The sequence below is a fragment of the Schistocerca serialis genome, chromosome 11 (assembly GCF_023864345.2).
Source record: "Schistocerca serialis cubense isolate TAMUIC-IGC-003099 chromosome 11, iqSchSeri2.2, whole genome shotgun sequence".
In the NCBI taxonomy this organism is placed as follows: domain Eukaryota; kingdom Metazoa; phylum Arthropoda; class Insecta; order Orthoptera; family Acrididae; genus Schistocerca; species Schistocerca serialis.
This window is the reverse complement of record NC_064648.1, coordinates 33,791,173-33,814,358: the sequence shown is the minus strand read 5'-3', so window position 1 is coordinate 33,814,358 and position 23,186 is coordinate 33,791,173. Positions and strand designations below refer to the sequence as shown.

Genomic DNA, 23,186 nt, shown 5'->3' with positions numbered 1-23,186 from the left:
CTTGCTCACTGCTTCAAGAAGAAATATGAATAATGAAGTCTTTTACCAATGTGGCCACCACCAATGTTATAAATTACGCTCATACTCTAATTAAATACACACTAACCCACAATTTTGTGCATTTGTCCCTCCAGTAAAGTGTTTTACCTGCCAGTTAGGCTCTGCTATTTTGATGACGTAAATGCAAACTCATCTGATGATCACAATTCCGTTTATGGAAAGATTTTGAATGCTTCATGCAAACTGTTCAACTGCTCTGTGCTTCGCCATGTGTCACTAACCAAAATATCTGTGTATCTGGATACATTACTGATACAGGTTAATTTTGTGATCCTTTCATTTCCACTGATACGTACCACATTTTGCATTCACACATAGTACACTCTAAATAGCTATACCGTTGGACCCACCCCAGTGCCTTACACACCTAAAAAGTTAATGTACTATTTGCCAGCACTGCATCACTGAGAAAAACTTTAAATGCTTACCCTCTTTAAACTCACTTATCTCGCGTATCTATAGGCGTTTCTGCTCATTTCACCTTCCTTTACCACCTTTAGCTTTGACATACTTTTATAGCAGCAGAATAATCTTCTATGGCTTCATGACACAAATCGTGTATGCCAGGGGCACACTCACTTCGATTCCTACCACTCGTAGGTTCATTACACCTTGATAGGCTGACGAGATGACGAAAAACGTCCGATTCATCTACTAACAAGCTCCTGCCCTTCCTTTTGCTTCTCTTTATGATTAAATGTAAGTTTCAGTAATTGTAGTGCATGATGTCACCTCTTTTCCTGTTAATGTATTTCTGTTTTCCAATTCATATTGTCATGTTCTGCCATCTGTATTTACCACCTAATTTAATTAGGACTGGTATGGACCAGTTAGCTCCCTCAACAGTCACAAGACTACAGTCCTTTTCAAAAATTGACTATTGTGAACACCTGTTTTCAGTTCATTACATAGGCTATCCTGTGTGGCGCACAACATGCCAGTTTGCTTGAAACATCATGAGCCTAGACAGTTGATTGTGATTCCCTTCCTAGTTCACCTCCTATACTTATTGCACCATCCGTTATATTTTAATTCATTATAATTATAAATGTAACGAATAGTCTCAACTTTAATTTCGTTACAGACAATTGAAGCTGGTTTGGCCATTTCCCTAATAGCTAAGCCCTCTATTCTTTCCCATAGCTCACCAAGGAAGTTATCACTACTGGGTAGGTCTACTGCCTCCTATTGTGATATTCTTGTCCTAAATCTAACATCTCCATATTCATGCCAGTTTACATAATGGACACTTCCAGAATATGGTTTCATTCTCTCTAGATTTTCAGGAAAGTGGGGATAGAAACTCACATTTGGTTTCCTAACAAAGTATAGAATTAGCACAACTACAGTAAATCACACACTTTGGCCAAATGTTGACCTAATTCTGAAATATACCAGGCTATAACGTCTTGTGTTCTTTCTAACACCATGCCAAAAACAACTGGCTGTGTATTCAGTCCTCTCAACATTCAGCCCCACTTAACATAAACCATCACTATTATTTCGAAAGAATAATAAACGACCAACTTATGCAAAGTTTCAAGATAACTAGCACCTGTGCCAGGCTATAAATACTGCTGATCAATCATTTTGACTGCAAATCCATTGAACCTTTGTACTCTGTTGCAATTGCCTCTACATGAGTGCTAACTCTTGCAGTATGTAAGCAGAAACAACCAGACAATATGTACTACCATCTCTGTATTTTCACTCCGATTTAATGCTCCTTCACTGAATTACACACACTGTTCATTCTGTGAACAACCAGTCACAGTACCACTCCACAATGCTATGCGAGTTTGGTTTTAATGGAAGTGCAGCTGTGCTGAAAACAAATTTGGTATCCCTGCTCGGACTAATGCTTATCGCTGTGATAAAGCTCCTGCGAGCTTCATTCTTTGTTATGCTGTATCACGAAATCCTAGTATGCTGGCATGTGCAGCTCAATCACACTGAAGCCAACATTTTGGCTACCAACTGACAAATTCATAATACAGCCACTGTGCTAATACTGCAATATAAAGAACTTAAAAACGCGACCCTGCGTGACTTAATACATACGGAACTGTGCAAACTGACTGCTACTTTGGAAGTAACCAAAGCCTTACAGATCTTGTTGTGTAACACCCACAAAACAGTTGCATGTTAATACCCTGCACACTACCATTCAGCCAAGACTGCAACAGAGACTCAGCCCTAACTTAGTGCCCACTGAAACCTTCCAGCAAACCATAACTAGTACTTCATTTCATGCATCAGTACACATGCAAATGATGTACTCCATGTAAGTGTCACCCTTGCCGTATTATTGCACTGCTGCTATTGTACAACTGTCATCGTCTATAGATGTGTTAAATATACAGATATCCTTGTCTGTAACTTACACCAGTTGCCGATTTGAGTGTTATCACCTCTTTCCCTGTCACCTGTGTACCTAATTACGATTGCCATGTTTGGCAAACTGACATTCTGATTGTTTGCAAGGGGTGTCCCATCACACTGTCATGTACTTAGAGATTCATCTGTGCTTTAACAATATTACAAGCATCCTACCTTATTACTCTGCACTAGTGTCATTAAATGTGAAACTGAATTGATTTTAGAGGAAACTAAAGAATTCCCTTGCTCTCACACTGTTGAGGCAATGTACAAATTTTTGTTTAGGCCCATTGGGAACAGATTACCATATTTGATAGCACAGTCAACTATAGTAGCAGTTCTATGCTGTGACCATGCATTAACACTTCAGACTTATTGAGTTTCTCTGATGGTAGACTTTTATTCAACATTCTTATTACATATGTATCACACCCACCATTAGGTTATCTGATCATTTAACTTACACATGCTACAGCTTTGAACTTTTCTGCTAATTTGCCTGAAACACCTTTCGTGGTGGCACCCAACCAACAGCCTGCCCACACACACACACACACACACACACACACACACACACACACACACACACACACACACACACACACACTCACTTTCTACAAACCACTCATGAATACTAGCTTTGGAAAATTGCAAGTTACCATTGACCACGGCACTGCACACATCACAGAGGAGTAAGCTGGAATACCTATACAGAGTGGTTGACCCAGTGTCATCTCTCTTCCAGTCACTGTACTTGTCCTCAGAATGGTTGTATGGATCATATGTAATCAAAGATATTGTGAACCATTCAGATCACGTGGTGCACGAGCAGCAGCCGTTGGGTAATTTAATATTTAAGTGGATTTTGGATCCTGGCAAAATTCAGTCATGACTCATTTACAACTAAACATTAGGAGATGAGATGCTGATATGTATTAGTTTGTTTCTATTGTGTAATTTTGTCATTTTGCAACATGTGAGAGCATTACATTCCACTTAGCTAAGGACCGAACCAATGACATTACTTAAGAATCAATATCAATTAAGTACATGAAATAACATTTAATAAAACAACGATAATGTTACAGTTTCTTAAGGATATTAGTTTATTATGAGTATATTATCAGTTTTAATGTATCCTTCAATAACTTTGCAATTTTAACTTTTGTACTACAAACTGCAGATTATAGGAAAAATAATGAATCTTCTAAATATTATTGAGCTAAACCTCCTTTTGTATTGAATCCACATCCTAAAATTGACTTATCCTTGACCATTCTAGTACAATAGTTTATTCTGTGATGATAAGCTTAGGTTATGATTTTATTAGGTGCTGTTACACTCTTAATTTATGGGTATCTATTGTGTTTATGTAGACTCAGTTCTTTGCCTAGTTTTCCACACAACCACTGAAGATGTTCATTTTCTGCTTACATCTCGTGTACCAGACAAATGCTACATGAACCATCTTTAGCTCACACAAATAGATATTCAGTCCATATTGTGTACCTTTTGAAACACGTTACTACAAATTTTACTGTTTTTCTTAGACATTAATGATATGTATACTCGCCACACTTAGTAGTGTATTTTCAGATTCATCAGAATATAAGCCTATTGTCCAGAAACATGGCTTTTCTTTCCTTTCATTGGAAAATAATATTTAATACAATGGTATGTGGATGTTGCCTATTATGAGTAATCTATACAGCAGTTGTGGATGTCCCATCATGAGAAAGATGGAATAAAATGTAATCACATCACTACAAATTGTCACAGCTGAAGTGTAGCAAAACGGAACAGTGCCAATCACTTACTTATAACTATCTCCAGTTGTTACACGTGTAGTTGACATACTAACCCACTTTCACCAATAACAAACAGGTCGGAAATCAAAAATAAAAACAATCGTTCTGAAACTAAAAATAAAGCATGAATACAGATTTCCAAAGACGTCATGTTTATTTACACAAATTAAGGAAACTATCCACATTGAAAACAACTTTGAATGAAATGCAAGAAATATTTAGTACTCATGTTCTGAGCTCTCCCAAGTGTTGTTCTTGTGTATACGAATAACTGGAATCAAATTGTAAGACCTAATGTTTGTTTACCTATTTCATTTTGTGTATAACTTGCATGGTATTGAATGCTGAAAAAATAATTAAGAGCTTTGGTGCATAACACCTATCTACATTATCTCTATCACGTACAGAGCTTAGTAAAACAAAAAAATTCGCAAAAAAATATAGCTATTGTGCACTGGTGTACATGGCAACCACGAACAATGAATTTATTAGATTACACATTTTAACATCTGACCCATTTATGTAGAGATGCACTGGTGAGCAAAACTGTCATGAATACTGCCTGCAAGGAGTATGAATGCCCCATGTTGTATGCACATGATGCAATAAGCAGATTACAAGTATATAAGCAGACCAGAAATTAACATTGAATTGTTCTACCAATTAGATGGGTCACAGACATATAAATCCAACGACATAAGTGACTTTAGCAAAGGGCTGGTTACAGTGGGATTGTAGTTGGGAACAAGCACCTCAAAAGTGGTGAAGCTGGTAGGCTAGATCTATGCTACTTTTGTGAACATCTGTGGAAAGTGGCTTAAAGGTGATAAACTGATAAACTTATGAAAACATGTAATACACCTATCCATTACAAATCATGCAGGTCAGAGGCTTGCCTGCTCTGTGAAGCTTGACATGTGGCAATATGTCATATCTAATTACAGAAAACAATGCTTGAGCAGCCATAGACGTTTTTGAACCCACAAATCAATGTATATTGTTGAACATGGGGCTCCACAAAAATGTTCAATTGCAACTGCAGTGGGCAAGGGATCATTGATGCTGGAATGAAGGTCAATGCTAATGTCAACTGCCAACTGTCAGGATATGTGACATTTCCTGTTACACCAGGTCAGTTGCAACATCCAGATATGCTATCATCTAGGCGAATGGCACTACGTGGTGGGCCCATTATGCTATGGGGACAGTCACTCAGGCTCCTTTGGGACATCTGGTAGTAATTGAAGGCATCATGAGAGTTGCCGACTATGTGGGTTATTGCTACTGCATAGATTCCTTCATGCCTGATATGCTCTCCCACGGTGAAGGCATCTTACAGCAGGATAACTGCCGATGACACATATGCAGAACGACTCTACAGTTGTGTTAGTAGTATGGTACCTAACATCTTGATCACACCATGTAGCTGATCTGAACGTGTGGAATGCAACTGGTACAACATACATCCAGAAACACATAAATGACATGCCAAGTCCATATCGTGTAGAACTGTCGAAGTATTGTGTTCCAAAGGTGGACAAACATGCTATTAAGCAGGTTGCTATATTTGTTGTTACTCTTACTAATACAGGATTAGTACTAACAGAACATAAATGTAAACTCTATTCATTTCACATACAGCAGATCTCTTGCGAAAACATACCTGACTAAAATAATTGTCATAATCATGTTTCTCCAGTGTTGAGTTTACTAGCCTTTGTGAAGGAAGTGCCATGAATATATTTTTGATGTCACTGTTTCTAAAATGCACAGTTACAAGTACTACATGATGACTATGTTTGGAATAATAAGCAGCAAGTCATCACCTATCCTTGGCCTTATACTGAATATTGCATGGTACTTATGATTCCTGACAAACAGGGATTTATCACAATACACAATTTTCTTTTCTCAAGAGCTATAGGAAAAAACAGCAGTGTTATTGACAAAAACACATTTGAGTCATGTTTCTCGAGTATTTAGTAATACAATTTCTTGACATCTCAAGCAGCAGATATGGATTTTTATATTGTCACATTATCTGTTACCACTCTATAGTACACATTGTTTCACAATTATACCATATTTGTATGTTATTTCATGGGCATTACAATTTATTCTCCCCTTGCTTCTTCCATTATTTTACACACCTTGAGGGCATCAACCAGGAAAACCTATTTACAAAAAACTAACACTTACTTGTAGTTTCTTTCTGATGTATCTTGAGAGTGCCCAACTGAGTGAAACTTTTGTCACTGGTATCACATTTGTGAGGTCCCCTTCCAATGTGTCCTAATGCATGTATCTTGAGATAAGCTGATCTAAGAATGATTTGCCACAAACATCACTTTTGTGAGGTCTCTTCCTGGCATGTATGATTCAGTGTCTTGAGATTGCCTGCTCTAGCAAAAGATCTCCCACGAATCTCACATTTGTGAGGTTTCTTTTCAGTGTGAATTAATACATGTTTCTTGAGATAACGTGTGAGGGCAAACGATTTGTCACAAATCTCACATTTATGAGGTTTCTTTCCAGTGTGAAGTAATACATGTTTCTTGAGACCGTTTGAGAAAGCAAAAGATTTCCCACAAATCTCACATTTATGAGGTTTCTTTCCAGTGTGAGGAAATACATGTGTCTTGAGTTCCCATGAGAAAGCAAAAGATTTCCCACAAATCTCACATTTATGAGGTTTCTTTCCAGTGTGAAGTAACAAATGTTTCTTGAGACTACTTGAGTAAGCAATAGATTTCCCACAAATCTCACATTTATGAGGTTTCTTCCCAGTGTGAATTAATTTGTGTGCCTTGAGATTGCTTGTCCTGGCAAAAGATTTCCCACAAATCTCGCATTTGTTGGATTTTTTTCCAGTGTGAATTAGTGAATGACTTCTACACACGACTACTACAGCTCACCTGAGAAGTATATCAGTATGCCGGAGCTGCAGAAGAGGCACTTAATCAGAATACCAGGGAACTACAAACTGAAGTAGAACTCTTAGATACGGAAGTAGTGACGATAAAGTGGTTGCAGTTCGTAGATTTCAGTGTTTGGGAAGCATAAGGGAAAGAGACAGAACTATAGGAGGCTATGTAGCAGGCTGTAAAGGGTGAGCTAGGAGTAAATTTGCTATCGGCAGAGCAGTATTTAAAGGGTCTAATTAATGTACAGAAGGAACTACCACCGGAGTTGAGGTTAGTTTTAGAATCCAAGCGCAAAATGTCACCCTTTTATTTCAAGATAGCCACAGCATCAGTGAGAACTGATGAAGGGAAAGTTTATATTTCCGTTTCTATACCAGTTACCACGAATCAAGCACATTATAAGTGCTACATAGTTCATGCAAGTCCAGTAATGTGGGGGACATTGAAGAAATTTGTATGAGTAAAAACGCACCAACTGCTGTTAATTACAGAAGACAAGGAAAGATATGAACAAATGCAGGAAGGAAAATTACAAAAATGCCACTGACAGGAAATCACAATCTGTCCAAATATGGTAATAAGAGAGGGGCAGGATTCCTGCACAGTGAAATTGCTAATGGGACAAAAGGAAGAAAGAGAATGCAATAAAGAACGACTCGAGTCACAATTGCACTTTTAGCAGGTTGAGGCGCATTGGTTGTACCCTACCTTTAACAAGATGGTAGTAACAGCTAGTTGTTTCGATCAGGGGAAGCTTACACCAGCGAAGAGGCTAGAATTCTGGTGGGAGTGATGTGTCATTAAATTGAACAGCGTGCGAGATAATGGGGCCTACTTTCTGTCTGCCTGACACCATTTCAGGGGTAACTCAGCTGAATATTTCGGAGCCTCACATGTATTGGCCAGAGGAGCTCAAGGAACTGCTACCAGCCGGAAATCTTAGCAGTTCAAATCAAACTCTAGGGTCGGAATTAACGCAGACTATAAACACATGTATAAACCAGCAGGAGGAACGAGTCTCCCTGGAAACCTTGTTGCAGCATGTAAATTCATATCGGGAAAATTAGTACAGGAAAGAGACAATATTTACTATTGTTCTACCATCAACTACAGCAGCTCTTGTTCTGCTGTGTAGTCCTTGTTTTGGTACACGTAAGACGAAGCACAACACTGAGGTTGGACCCAGTGGCTTAGATACCCAGAGCATAAAAACAACAGAATGGAGCTGAACACACAGGAGGATAGTATTAAGAATAATTGGTTTAGTTAAACTTTTAAGTTTGGCATAGAGCATTAGAAGTAATTGTGCAAAAAGCATATGGAAATGTCGTGTGGCTAGGGCCTCCCATCGGGTAGACCGTTTGCCTGGTGCAGGTCTTTCGATTTGACGCCACTCAGGCGACCTGCGCGTCGATGGGGATGAAATGATGATGATTAGGACAACACAACACCCAGTCCCTGAGCGGAGAAAATCTCCGACCCAGCCGGGAATCGAACCCGGGCCCTTAGGATTGACAGTCTGTCACGCTGACCACTCAGCTACCGGGGGCGGACAAAAAGCATATAATGAAACAAGTTCCGAGGTATTTGAGTTAATAGGCAGGACAAGGAACCCTGTGGCAATGTGTAAGATTAAGTGATCGGAATAAAGGAAACAACTGTTAGAATAATTTTTAAGAGACAATACAGGGCTGACAGAATAAGGCGCCAGGAACTCTTGTGTAAAGGATAACCTAGCTTGGTTGGCTTGCGGGACGGGATTTGATAAAAAGGAGGGCAGTCTAGTGTATCACCCGAATTTGGTCAAGAAATAATCTAGAGCGGAAGTCATCTGCAACACAGACAGCCGCAGGTAGGCGAGAGTGTTATGCGTTGTGTTGTGGCCACATGTAGTAAGCATTGCTTCACGCAGTGGAGAATGGCAAAACAGAGGCACGCTGGCGACTGAGGTGTTGCGAAGTAATCACACAAAGATAGCCTTGCTGACAGCAGCAGTCTACCAACAGGCTGGCGCAAGGACGCACACAGACTGAGTGCCAAGTGAAGCCTGGAGAGTGCTGAGTAAGGGAAGTGAGAGCAGCACGGTAAGTTACACTGCAATATACTGTGGGAGTAATAACAAAAAGCTACCACCGAGGGTAAAAAACGTCCTCCTGCCAGATACACTCCTGGAAATTGAAATAAGAACACCGTGAATTCATTGTCCCAGGAAGGGGAAACTTTATTGACACATTCCTGGGGTCAGATACATCACATGATCACACTGACAGAACCACAGGCACATAGACACAGGCAACAGAGCATGCACAATGTCGGCACAAGTACAGTGTATATCCACCTTTCGCAGCAATGCAGGCTGCTATTCTCCCATGGAGACGATCGTAGAGATGCTGGATGTAGTCCTGTGGAACGGCTTGCCATGCCATTTCCACCTGGCGCCTCAGTTGGACCAACATTCGTGCTGGACGTGCAGACCGCGTGAGACGACGCTTCATCCAGTCTTAAACATGCTCAATGGGGGACAGATCCGGAGATCTTGCTGGCCAGGGTAGTTGACTTACACCTTCTAGAGCACGTTGGGTTGCACGGGATACATGCGGACGTGCATTGTCCTGTTGGAACAGCAAGTTCCCTTGCCGGTCTAGGAATGGTAGAACGATGGGTTCGATGACGGTTTGGATGTACCGTGCACTATTCAGTGTCCCCTCGACGATCACCAGTGCTGTACGGCCAGTGTAGGAGATCGCTCCCCACACCATGATGCCGGGTGTTGGCCCTGTGTGCCTCGGTCGTATGCAGTCCTGATTGTGGCGCTCACCTGCACGGCGCCAAACACGCATACGGACATCATTGGCACCAAGGCAGAAGCGACTCTCATCGCTGAAGACGACACGTCTCCATTCGTCCCTCCATTCACGCCTGTCGCGACACCACTGGAGGCGGGCTGCACGATGTTGGGGCGTGAGCGGAAGACGGCCTAACGGTGTGCGGGACCGTAGCCCAGATTCATGGACACGGTTGCGAATGGTCCTCGCCGATACCCCAGGAGCAACAGTGTCCCTAATTTGCTGGGAAGTGGCGGTGCGGTCCCCTACGGCACTGCGTAGGATCCTACGGTCTTGACGTGCATCCGTGCGTCGCTGCGGTCCAGTCCCAGGTCGACGGGCACGTGCACCTTCCGCCGACCACTGGCGACAACATCGATGTACTGAGGAGACCTCACGCCCCACGTGTTGAGCAATTCGGCGGTACGTCCACCCGGCCTCCCGCATGCCCACTATACGCCCTCGATCAAAGTCCGTCAACTGCACGTACGGTTCATATCCATGCTGTCGCGGCATGCTACCAGTGTTAAAGACTGCGATGGAGCTCCGTATGGCACGGCAAACTGGCTGACACTGACGGCGGCGGTGCACAAATGCTGCGCAGCTAGCGCCATTCGACGGCCAACACCGCGGTTCCTGGTGTGTCCGCTGTGCCGTGCGTGTGATCATTGCTTGTACAGCCCTCTCGCAGTGTCCGGAGCAAGTATGGTGGGTCTGACACACCGGTGTCAATGTGTTCTTTTTTCCATTTCCAGGAGTGTATAAATAGTGGAGCGCAGGCAGAAACAGACAGAAGCCATTAGGAAGCAGATTGGATCTGAGGACGGACGTGGTCCATGTCCGAATGTTCAATCTCTGTAGGTGACGATTCCGGAAGTCTGTTCCAGATTGCAGGAGTCATCTGTTCACCGCCAGATGTCAACTTCAGCTCTGGAGGTCGGTCCGAGTTTGGTCGGCACCATGGCTGACTAACTACAGTGAGAACTTCCAGCAGGACCGACCTCAGCGTGGTCTTGGTCACAGGCGCCGCCGGGGACTGACGCCCAGACTTCACGGCAACCCGGCCCATGGTGCGTGGTCCATCCAGGACGGGACCTTGCAGACATCGCGACTGATGGCTTCCCTGCCGCCGGTGCAACAGGCGTCGGCAGCTGACCTCACGACGATGCGGTTCCGTGGGCGTGCCCATACTGGGACGCCAAGCGGCGACAAGTTCATCTCAACCACAGGGCGTCCTGGCTTCAGCGGAGCACTGGTGGCCTGAGGCTCCCGAGTGCGATCAGTGGCCCACGTTGCGTGCATTGTCGGAGAATCTACACAGCAGCAGCCAGGCGGAGGGATTCGCAAGGCTGAGCAGCGACGACGAGGGAGAAATTGTAAAGAAAGTTCAAGAAATAATTGTATGACTCCACGCCGTCTCAGTCTTTGGCGCAGCCACTGTGTCTGCTGCTAAGAAGTGGTGCAGAAGTCGTAACAAGTGGTGTCAGGCACACGCACGCCACGACTTTGACAACACTGTGCGGAGCAACTGAGAAACACCGAATAGGGTGAGTCCAGCAACTGCCTTCTCTCTCTGTTTTCTGTGTAGCTAGACACGTCGAGGGTAACGTTACGGGATGTGAGAGTGTCATTTTAAAGGCCTAGCAGCCCTGTAGACTTACCGCAGTTTCGTGGGAATGATAGTCACGTTAACTTAGTACCATCTGAATGTGTAGTATGTGGATTAACAGGTCATGTCACTCCTTGCAATGAATTTGTACCAAGCACTTATGATGTGTGTGGCTTCTATGGTAATGTAACGGAGCAATGTGGTAAGTCTAGATGGCTTGCCATTAGATGTGCTACGAATTAACTTGCTTCTGGGTAATACAATTTTTTTTTTGTGAGGTATACCACACGGAAAATGCTAGAGACACGTGCAACTGGGACAAGTGACGCCATAGTCGCATTGACAGAGCAAGTTAAGAAACCGATTGAAGAAAATAAGTTGCAAAAGCAGCACATGCAGGGGATGGAGCAACAATTGTTGCAAAATACTCGGCTCGGGAAGCAATAATGTAGAATGCAAGGGGTCTTTTCCGGTGTGCAGATTGTTCAGCGGCTAATTTGATACCTTCCTTCTCGGGTGAAACATCAGAGGATGTGAATGTTTTCATTGGTGACGTATGTGCTACGGCTAGACTGTGTGGCTGTTCGGATGAAATGTGTTTGCAAATGGCGAGGTTACGGTTAGTAGGTGACGCGAAGACTTACGTGGCATACCACGAAGGGTTAAAGGATGCTACTACGTTCACAGAGTTGGCTGAGGGATTATTGCAAAGGTTTAGGAAACAAAACAGTGCCAGATTTTTTAGAGAAAAATTGGGGCGATGATGCAAAACACGGGTAAACGGTAGACGAATTTTCAGACAGAATTAGGAAAACGAATGCGCACACGTATGAGTTAACGCAAGATGGGAGTGCAAATTAAGTTCTATTGAAAGAAGCACAGAATAGAGCTTTAGACGCATTTTTGCGAGGGGTCTCGCGGGATTTTTCATGCCGGATACAGATGGAAAATCCAAGTGAGTTAGCAGCAGCATTGTGTGTAGCTAGACATTGGCAGGAAGTGGATAGCGCCACCAGAAGTCGCAATGACAAGATAATTTTTTCGTCTTCCAAAGAGTGTTACCATTGTGGGAAGCAAAGATTTGAGAGGAAACGATCGTTCGGGTATGGAAGCGTTACTACTAAAGTATAAAGCATTGTTTGAAGCACAGCATAAGTTACTTGCTACACCGATAACACATCATTGTATTCCAACAGGGAATCACGCTCCGGTGTATCGTAAGCCATGCAGACTACCGAAACAATTACAACCAGTAGTAGAGCAATTAATAGAGCAACAACTAGAAGATGGGATAATCCAGCACAGTATTAGTCCTTGGTCTAGTAGCGTGGTCCTAGTTCCGAAGAAGACACTGGACGGGGCGAAAAAATTTCACTTTTGTTGCGATTACAGACATTTGAATGAATGGACAGTGGCGGCCGTATATCCGAATATCACAGAAACGTTAGACAACGTAGGGCAGTGTAAATTTTTCTCCACTATGGATTTGCGAAGTCGTTATCACCTGATTGAAATATGTCCAGAGGACAGGCCAAAAACAGCATTTACGACGCGTTGTTGTCACTTCGAGTATAAAAGAATGTTGTTTGGACTAAAAAACGCTCCAGCAACATTTCAGAGGTTGTTGGATGGAGTCCGCGCGTTGAAACCGAAAAAATGCATCGTGTATCTGGATGACATTATAGTTTTTTCAAGAGATATAGAGCAGCATGTGGAACGGTTAGAGGAGGTGTTTAAAAGATTAGAGGCAGCACGGCTAACATTAAGTTTGGACAAATGCCATTTTGTGCAAGCACAAGTAAATTATCTCGGGCATGTTATCAGTCAGGACAGGGTATGGACAGATCCTAATCTCACTTCTGCAGTACAGGATTTTCCAGTTCCACAAATGGTTAAACAACTGCAATCGTATATTGGTCTTGCGAGCTACTATCGAAAATTCGTACAGGGGTTTGCAGAAATAGCGAGGCCACTTACTAAGTTGCTAAGAAAAGATGTTACCTTCCAGTGGACGTCAGAATGCGAGAAAGCATTTCAAGAGTTGAAACTGATACCGACATCAGATCAAGTTTTGAAGTTTCCAGACTTTTCGAAGGAGGTCATACTACAATGTCACGCGTCTAATCACGCTCTTGGGGTTGTACTTGGGCAAGAAATTGATGGCAAAGAACATCTGATTGCGTTCGTGTCTCATCAACTTAACAAGGCGGAACAAAATTACTCCACGATGGAGAAGGAATTGTTAGCGTTAATATACGGGATTTCGTACTTTCGATGCTATCTGTATGGTAGAAGGTTTAAGGTTGTGACGGATCATTCAGCTGTGAAATGGGTATTAGGTCTGAAAGACCCAGCGAGTAGGCTAGTGAGATGGGCGCTGAAACTCAGTGAGTTCGAATACGAGGTGATACACAAGCCAGGGGCGAAACATGTCAATGCTGACGCATTGAGCAGGAAAATGGCAGTATTATAAGTAACAGGGGTGACTGAAGATGAGTGGAAAAGGGCACAAGCCATGGATAGTGATTGCCAATTGTTCAGAAAGCAACCGCAGTTCCTAGTACAGGACGGGTTACTTTGCAGGTCTACGAAATGCGACCTGCGCGGCGTCGGACCAGCAGCGTTAAGATCTGAAGTTTTGCAACAGGCGCTTGACCATTTTCTTTCAGGACGTGACGGGAGAAGAGCTACGGATAGGCGGATAGCGGAGAAATTTTGGTGGAGGACTCGACGTCAAGACATGGACAAGTACGTCAGGAATTGTGTGCCATGCGCACAGCATGTGGACTTGAGCCATCAAAAGATTCAGCTTCAAAGATTACCAGAGGCAGACAGACCTTTCCATCAATTCGGAATTGAAGTATTAGGCCCATTTCATAGGAGTGCAGCAGGGAATAAGCATGTGTTAACAGTGATTGACCACTTTTATAGGTATTTAGTCATGGTTGCATTACCAGATCAGAAAGCAAGTATGGTGGCACAAGCTTTAGTTAATAATTGGCTACTCAGGTATGGGATACCTCAGTCCTTAATCTAGGATGAAGGTACTAATTTCACATCTGACCTGATGAAGCAACTGTGTAAGTTACTAAAGGTAAAGAAACTACAGACAAATCCATTCCATCCCCAAGCAAACAGATGAACAGAGAGAGTGCATCGCACTATAGCTAAGAAGTTGAGTCACTATGTAAATAGTCAACACACCGACTGCGATGTGTACTTGCAATTCGTAACCAGTGCATATAATAGTAAGGTACATACGTCGACAGGATTGTCGCCGTGCGAAGTGGTGTATGGGCAGAAGATACCATAACCTTTTGACATGATTCGTCTAAGGCTGGGAGCGGAGGGCGAGCATGTAAGGCAGTTTGCGAAAACCATTAAGGAAGTATGGCAGAGAGTTAGTCGAGCCAACACGAAAGTGTTGGAACGACAAGAACGGATGGGAGGTACAACGAGGAAGTTGGCACAGTACAGAGTAGGCCAACGGGTGCTATTAGGTAATCCGTATGTTCCAAAAAGGAGAACCAAGAAGTTCACAAACAAGTTCCAGGGACCATACCAGGTAGTGGAAATGACATCACCTGTCAATGTAAAATTACAATTGCCTACCAAGACAACGGTGGTTCACGTTAGTAGAGTTAAGCCGTTCCAGGGGGCAGTAGATCCGTGTATATGTACTTCTCATTCTGGTAGAAAGCGAAAAGAAGCGCCAGAAGCCGTCAGTAAACCGGGTATTAAGTATAAGTTGCGTTCGAGGGATGTGTAGTTTGCAGTAATTATTATGTGTGTATTATTTTTGTGCACGGACTAGAGCTATTTTATTGGTATTAAGGGGGTAGTGATGGAAGTTTTTTCCTTCTCTCTCCATTCTGTAGGTGACACAGGATAGGATACAAGTGGAAAGTATGGGGCGTAGTCCTCTGGCAGCTGACACAAGCTGGCCAGGTACAGGATATGCCGCTGCGAAGTGGGGTGCTGTTCGGGAAACAACCGGATGTGGTCCTCACGAGTCACAAGTGGACACTTCGGCTGGAACTCAACAACTTACAGGTAAGGAACAATATGCTGCAGCTACTGTGTATCGACTGTGGAAACGGTTGCATCTAAGAACGGAATATTACGGGACGTGCAAGAAGAGTACGAGGCTTTGAACAGGTCATGTAAGGAAATAAGGGAATAACTGCGCCAAGTCGTGAGCATGATTCCAGGGAGCAGAAAGGGAGTAAAGAAGGCTTGGTTGAATGCAGGTGGGAAGTTGCTGAAAACAATTTTTGGAACAGCAGATAGAGACGATATTGAGGGTTTGAACAATTCTTTAACAGTTATTCGCGACAGGGAGGAAAGCATAGGGAAGTTAGTGGATATACACACAACAGAGATACGGGGATTAGATACAGAGTTGTTTAACGTGACACGCATGATGGAGTCTGAAGCAGCAAGAGGGAGAGTTTCCAGAGGAGGTAGAGCACGTAGTGCCGATAATTGAAGCGAGTATGTCTCTTTTTTATCACATGTCTAGAATTAAGGTAACAACGGATCTAGTTAAGATGTATATAGAGATTAGATTTCCAGTAACTAGTGTGGGGAGACAGTATCACAGTTACACAGTGCATCCTTATGCGGTCAGATGGGAGCGCATGGGGAAGGGTGTACAGTTCAGGACAAAGGAGGTTTTATTAATTTCTAAGGAGGGAGACACTCATGCTACTATGTCGAGTTTAGAGTTGAGTAGATGTCTAACAGAGTCAGTTTCCATTTCTCCATCACGGGTTGTTTTCACGGGCAAGGGGTCGTGTGAGATCCAGTTACACGCCTGGAAATTGAAATAAGAACACCGTGAATTCATTGTCCCAGGAAGGGGAAACTTTATTGACACATTCCTGGGGTCAGATACATCACATGATCAAACTGACAGAACCACTGGCACATAGACACAGGCAACAGAGCATGCACAATGTCGGCACTAGTACAGTGTATATCCACCTTTCGCAGCAATGCAGGCTCCTATTCTCCCATGGAGACGATTGTAGAGATGCTGGATGTAGTCCTGTGGAACAGCTTGCCATGCCATTTCCACCTGGCGCCTCAGTTGGACCAGCGTTCGTGCTGGACGTGCAGACCGCGTGAGACGACGCTTCATCCAGTCCCAAACATGCTCAATGGGGGACAGATCCGGAGATCTTGCTGGCCAGGGTAGTTGACTTACACCTTCTAGAGCACGTTGGGTGGCACGGGATACATGCGGACGTGCATTGTCCTGTTGGAACAGCAAGTTCCCTTGCCGGTCTAGGAATGGTAGAACGATGGGTTCGATGACGGTTTGGATGTACCGTGCACTATTCAGTGTCCCCTCGACTATCACCAGTGGTGTACGGCCAGTGTAGGAGATCGCTCCCCACACCATGATGCCGGGTGCTGGCCCTGTGTGCCTCGGTCGTATGCAGTCCTGATTGTGGCGCTCACCTGCATGGCGCCAAACACGCATACGACCATCATTGGCACCAAGGCAGAAGCGACTCTCATCGCTGAAGACGACACGTCTCCATTCGTCCCTCCATTCACGCCTGTCGCGACACCACTGGAGGCGGGCTGCACGATGTTGGGGCGTGAGCGGAAGACGGCCTAACGGTGTGCGGGACCGTAGCCCAGATTCATGGACACGGTTGCGAATGGTCCTCGCCGATACCCCAGGAGCAACAGTGTCCATAATTTGCTGGGAAGTGGCGGTGCGGTCCCCTACGGCACTGCGTAGGATCCTACGGTCTTGGCGTGCATCCGTGCATCGCTGCGGTCCGGTCCCAGGTCGACGGGCACGTGCACCTTCCGCCGACCACTGGCGACAACATCGATGTACTGTGGAGACCTGACGCCCCACGTGTTGAGCAATTCGGCGGTACGTCCACCCGGCCTCCCGCATGCCCACTATACGCCCTTGCTCAAAGTCCGTCAACTGCACATACGGTTCACGTCCACGCTGTCGCGGCATGCTACCAGTGTTAATGACTGCGATGGAGCTCCGTATGCCACGGCAAACTGGCTGACACTGACGGCGGCGGTGCACAAATGCTGCGCAGCTAGCGCCATTCGACGGCCAACACCGCGGTTCCTGGTGTGTCCGCTGTGCCGTGCGTGTGATCATTGCTTGTATAGCCCTCTCGCAGTGTCCGGAGCAAGTATGGTGGGTCTGACACACCGGTGTCAATGTGTTCTTTTTTCCATTTCCAGGAGTGTATTTAGGGCAGAAGTAGAAGCTTCGGAGAATAATAGTGAAGACTACACGACATTTCCAGTAAGTTGGGAGGCATAGGTTGTATTCAGTATTCGCTACGGAGAGGATATAAGCCAAGTGTTATGACAATGGGAATTGGACAGCAACCACGGAGATGGAATTACGGGACAGTGTTTTGCTAATCAACGGGACAAATTGTGAAATAGTAGGGGGTCGTTTCAGCTTACCAGCGACAGTCACGGGAGTCAACAAGGTTACTGATACTCATGTGACGTTGTACTGGCCAGATGCGTCATTCAGCATCGCTCCAGGAGAAAATTTGACAGATATTAACAACACCTTGGATGCTACACTGTTGCAAACGATAGATAAACTAGTAGATATGGAGAAAGGTCAAATTTCAATGCAGCAATTATTAAGGCATGTGGAGGAGTACGATACCAGGTGGAAACGTAGCATAGTGACCATTGGTATTTCAATCAGTACCGTGTTGATTGTATTTATCGGTGTGGTATATGTCTTATTAAAATGGAGGATTCAGCATGTTAATGCAAGACTGCTCCACGAGATTCCTGTAGAATGGATTACCAGTAGGGCATGAGCCAGGGCAACCTGGATGTATATAGAAAAGAAGTAGAATATAGGATAGAACTACAGTTAAGGTATAGGGTAAATTCGGGGACGAATTTAATTTTTAGCAGGAGGCAGTGTTGCAGCCACAAGTAGTAAGCATTGCTTCACGCAGTGGAGAATGGCAAAACAGAGGCACGCCGGCGACCAAGGCGTTGCAAAGTAAGCATGCACAGATAGCCTTACTGACAGCAGCAGTCTACCAACAGGCTGACGCAAGGACGCACGCAGACTGAGCGCCGAGTGAAGCCTGGAGAGTGCTGAGTAAGGGAAGTGAGACCAGCACGCTAAGTTACACTGCAATATACTGTGGGAGTAATAACAAAAAGCTACCACCGAGGGTAAAAAACGTCCTCCTACTGGATATAAATAGTGGAGCGCAGGCAGAAACAGACAGAAGCCATTAGGAAGCAGTTTGGATCTGAGGACGGACGTGGTCCATGTCCAAATGTTCAATCTTCGAATGTGACGATTCTGGAAGTCTGTTCCAGCACGCAGGAGTCATCCGTTCGCCGCCAGATGTCAATTTCAGCTCTGGAGGTCGGCCCGAGTTTGGTCGGCACCATGGCTGACTAACTACAGCAAGGCAGGGCCGGCCGCAGCCTGGTCTTCGTCACAGGCGCTGGCGGGGACTGACGCCCGGACTTCACAGCAACCTGGCCCCACGGCGCATGGTCCGTCCATGACGGAACCTCGCGGACATCGCGACTGACAGCTTCCCCGCCGCCAGTGCAGCAGGCGTCGGCAGCTGACCTCACAGCGACGTGGCTCCATGGGCGTGCCCGTATTGGGGCGCCGAGTTCATCTCAACCACAGGGCATCCTGGCTTCTGTGGGGCACTGGTGGCCTGTGGCTCCCGAGTGCGATCAACGGCGTGCGTTGCGTGCATTGTCGGAGAATCTACACAGCAGCAGCCAGGCAGAGGGATCCGCAGGGCTGGGCAGCGATGACGAGTGAGAAATTGTAAAGAAAGTTCAATAAATAATTGCAAAACTTCAGGCTGTCTCAGTCTTTGGCGCAGCCTCTGTGTCTGCTGCTAACAAGTGGTGCAGAAGTGGTAACAGTTGCAAAGCAAAACACGGCCAAGTGCCACTGTGCACAGTATAGCAACATGCGACTCTGCAGTACTCTAGCGGAAGGATGGAAGCCTTTCCTCACTTGCCACCACGAAAATTTTTGGAGTACATGCCTTAAGTCTTTAATTAACATAGTCTACAGTATGTAAGTACTCAGCCATTCTTGTCTTAGAATCACAGCCTAAACCACGAGCCTGTGACATCTGGAGCGACATCCTGGAATGCAGTATGGACTCCACTGTTCAACCACAAGACAGGGCAGCACAACCTGAGTCATGAGAAAACCGCCCAGTGACTGGAGGAAGTTCACCGCCATTATCAGCTGCGCTGTCACGCTGTCTTCATTATCACAGCCAGAGATGTCGCTGACAGTGGCTTTGGAGTGACACCAATCTTGGCCCCGTTCTTCATCACGTCAGAGTTGACAGATGTCAATTCTTTTGCATCAGAGCAACTAGACGCCTCCACCAAGCTTTTGCTGATGTATTATGGCCCAGGGCCAGAATAAAGGACATAATATAACAAATCTACTGTCATCCTGATATCTCATTTCACTCTCCACACTCTTAAGGCTCATTTAACATTCCAAAGATGGATTATGCCATGAAGTGCAAGATAAGAGTTTTTGAAAATGTGAACGATATTCCTCCACTTATGACACCTGCTATATATATTCTGAAAGAAAAACATCCAAAAAAGGGCAAGAACATAACATGATGATGATGTTAGTAATGAACAGCTACTCATAATGAGATTCGTAATAGTATTATTCTCTAAATACCACTGAGGTTGCAAATGGTGGTGGTCTAGGGTCAGTGAAATGCATAATACAGGGCAGCTGGCTCGAAGCTATCAATGAAGTAACCGATTTGTAAATGTTCATTGTGTCAATGTAGTGCTGAATGGTGCTCATATTTCTACTGCAGATGAAGTACGATGGCCCAGAATCATACGCCAAACATGATAGTCTTTTCTCTCATTAGTGCCACATGGTAATCTGGAGCCCAGTCTTCTTATGACCATACATTCCCATGACCACTGATATCAGCAATCATGTCCAGTGGCAACATTCCTGTCAAGTCTTTCAGCAATATCACAGAAGGAACATCCGGCTACTCATAGCCCTGCCACATGACCTTGTTTAAACTCAGTGAGGTGTTGGTAACGGTGTCTTTGTCGCCTTAAAGGCATTCTTGACTAACATCAGCTCACCACATCCATCCTCAAAAGTACGTAACGCTCAAGACCATTACAGCGTGTATTAAAAACAAATTTGATTTTGATTCTCGTAGTGGCGCTACTAACGCCACTCTTTTGTGAGTGGCGTGAAAGGTGAATACACATCATCTTCCAGATGTAGAAACACGCTTACCAAATTTCGTTTATGTCGTACAACTCCTTCTTGGTATTGCGATCATTTTTCAGGCAGTGTACTATGAAACTCTAAGAAAAACCAAAAGAATTGTAGTAATACATTGAAAAGGATACCTCAATACATACATAATATACAAAGAGGTCATCTAAAACGGGGAAATATAGTGATTCTCTTTTATATGTCATGTAAGCAGAAAATAAATCTCATTCATTTCGTGGTTGCACAGAAAACCGTTAAGCGAACTAGGTCAATATAACGCACAACAGAGCCCCATAAATAAAAGATTGTAATCACGCCCACTGATATCATAACATGAACTAATTACGGTCAAACAACCCATAAAACCAATACAAACTTACATGCTCGTGGGTTAGCCTTGTCAGTAATATGTGCTCACACACAGTGAGGTAACCAGACTTCCACACACTAACATTATAAACAGAGACAGTACAATGTGCCTGCACGTGCAGGTATCAGTTCATACATGATAAAGATGTAAGGATTCTGACTTACCAATACTGCATTCATGTGCATACGGAACACCATACCAGCCGAACATCAAAATTAAAATGTCATATGATGGTCAACATACTGGGCCGAGTTCACAATGGCTGGCATCTCTTGAGAAAGCTGTAATCTTGTATCCCTGCTATCATCATATCTAAAACGTTATGGAAAAGCACTATCACTAACACACTAAAACAGCCCATGAACAAGAAATGCACTATTATTACATATAGCTACACCTGCAGTAAGCCAATTGCACTACTAACAGATGTGATAAAAAGTAAGTAAGTGGACATGTCTCCTACAACGCCAATAATAGGATTTGATACCACCACATAACACCAGTAGTAAGGGCAGATACCACCATGTAACACCACTAATAAGGTCAGATACCACAATGTATCATCACAGACAAAAGATTGTCACTGAGCTGTACCCAGTCTGAGCTTTCAGAAAGCTAATAGCTCTAGGACACAAACCTTAAATGAAGTTTTTAAAACCACCAATCTATAAAGATCACTGCTACAATGGCAACATCAATAAAAATGCAGTTGACAACCACATATTAGAATCAATGTATGAATAAGAACATATTAACAAAGGAGAACCTTCAAGAAGGAAGCCTGTAAGCAACAAGTGAATAACTGTGCTAATGTGAACAAGTCCCCAACCCACTGTAATACTTACTACACTTGTTTAATTCATGCTAAGGAAAGCACGTGAACTCTACATCATTTGCACAGCTTAAAAAGCCAGTGGCTTTCTCATGTCAATATAATTTCACATCAGCATACATGAGTGCCTTAGTGCGAGCTCCAGAGAAAAAAGTCGTGGCGGAAGAAAATGAAAAATATATGATAATGTAAATCTAAAAGCAAAACGCTAAGATTCTTTACCCGGCGCTGCAGTCTGGAACCGCAAGACCGCTACGGTCGCAGGTTCGAATCCTGCCTCGGGCATGGATGTTTGTGATGTCTTTAGGTTAGTTAGGTTTAACTAGTTCTAAGTTCTAGAGGACTAATGACCTCAGCAGTTGAGTCCCATAGTGCTCAGAGCCATTTGAACCATTCTTTACCTTTTACAGAAAATAGGGTATGTCTACTGGGATACACTACCTCAAAATTAATACATATAGATATGAAGCATTCCGTAACGCCTTAACGCAGTTTGTTAACATCACTCTATGGACGGTTGATTTTACATTTCATGATTTCAGTTTCTTCCAAGATGCCAGTATTCGGCCTATGGGGCACTCGTGGTAGATATCTGAATCTTCGCTAACATCCTGTAAGTTTTGGTTATTGAGCGCTAGGTGGAAGGAAACGACTGACAGGATTATTCACTGCATCATGCTCCTTATATCTGATATGGAAGCTTGACTCATTTTGTCTGAGAATCTGCAGTCACACTGAGGTCTCTTAATCTTATGAACACCTGTATTGTCATAAGGTTAACCTATCGTTCTTCATGATGTATAAAATGTTGACCATTTTACTTGGATATTAAATATGCAGCTATGACATTTAAGACTCTCAGCCACTTACCCACCTAATCTGAGACTGGTCGACGTGAAGATACTCTGCAACATCTCTTCTTCTTATCGTCCACTTCCTGCTTAAGGAGGAACTACCTTCTGATCCCTTTTTCGTACCCCCTGTTATATTTGTCAACCATCTCCCAATGATAATCTTTCACCTGGGTCACATATCTAATGGTATCTAGTTCTCTCTTTATCTCTCTATCCCTCAACGGAATTTCCTG

General features: G+C 44.0%; 1 protein-coding gene across 9 annotated transcripts in view; it reads right to left on the bottom strand.

Annotated features, from left to right (window-relative positions):
* Positions 1-3,514: 3,514 nt before the first annotated feature.
* The window catches only part of LOC126427356 (zinc finger protein 708-like), a 140,497-nt gene continuing 120,825 nt past the window's right edge, over positions 3,515-23,186 (bottom strand). For 3 of the 9 annotated variants that reach the window (XM_050089691.1, XM_050089693.1, XM_050089692.1), the window contains exon 8: positions 3,527-6,956. In XM_050089691.1, the coding sequence (XP_049945648.1) occupies positions 6,592-6,956 (365 nt within the window). In that variant the 3' untranslated portion in view covers positions 3,527-6,591. Of the gene's footprint in view, positions 6,957-23,186 lie in introns of all 9 variants that reach the window. The other 6 variants (XM_050089698.1, XM_050089699.1, XM_050089696.1 and 3 more) reach the window with 4 other exon arrangements.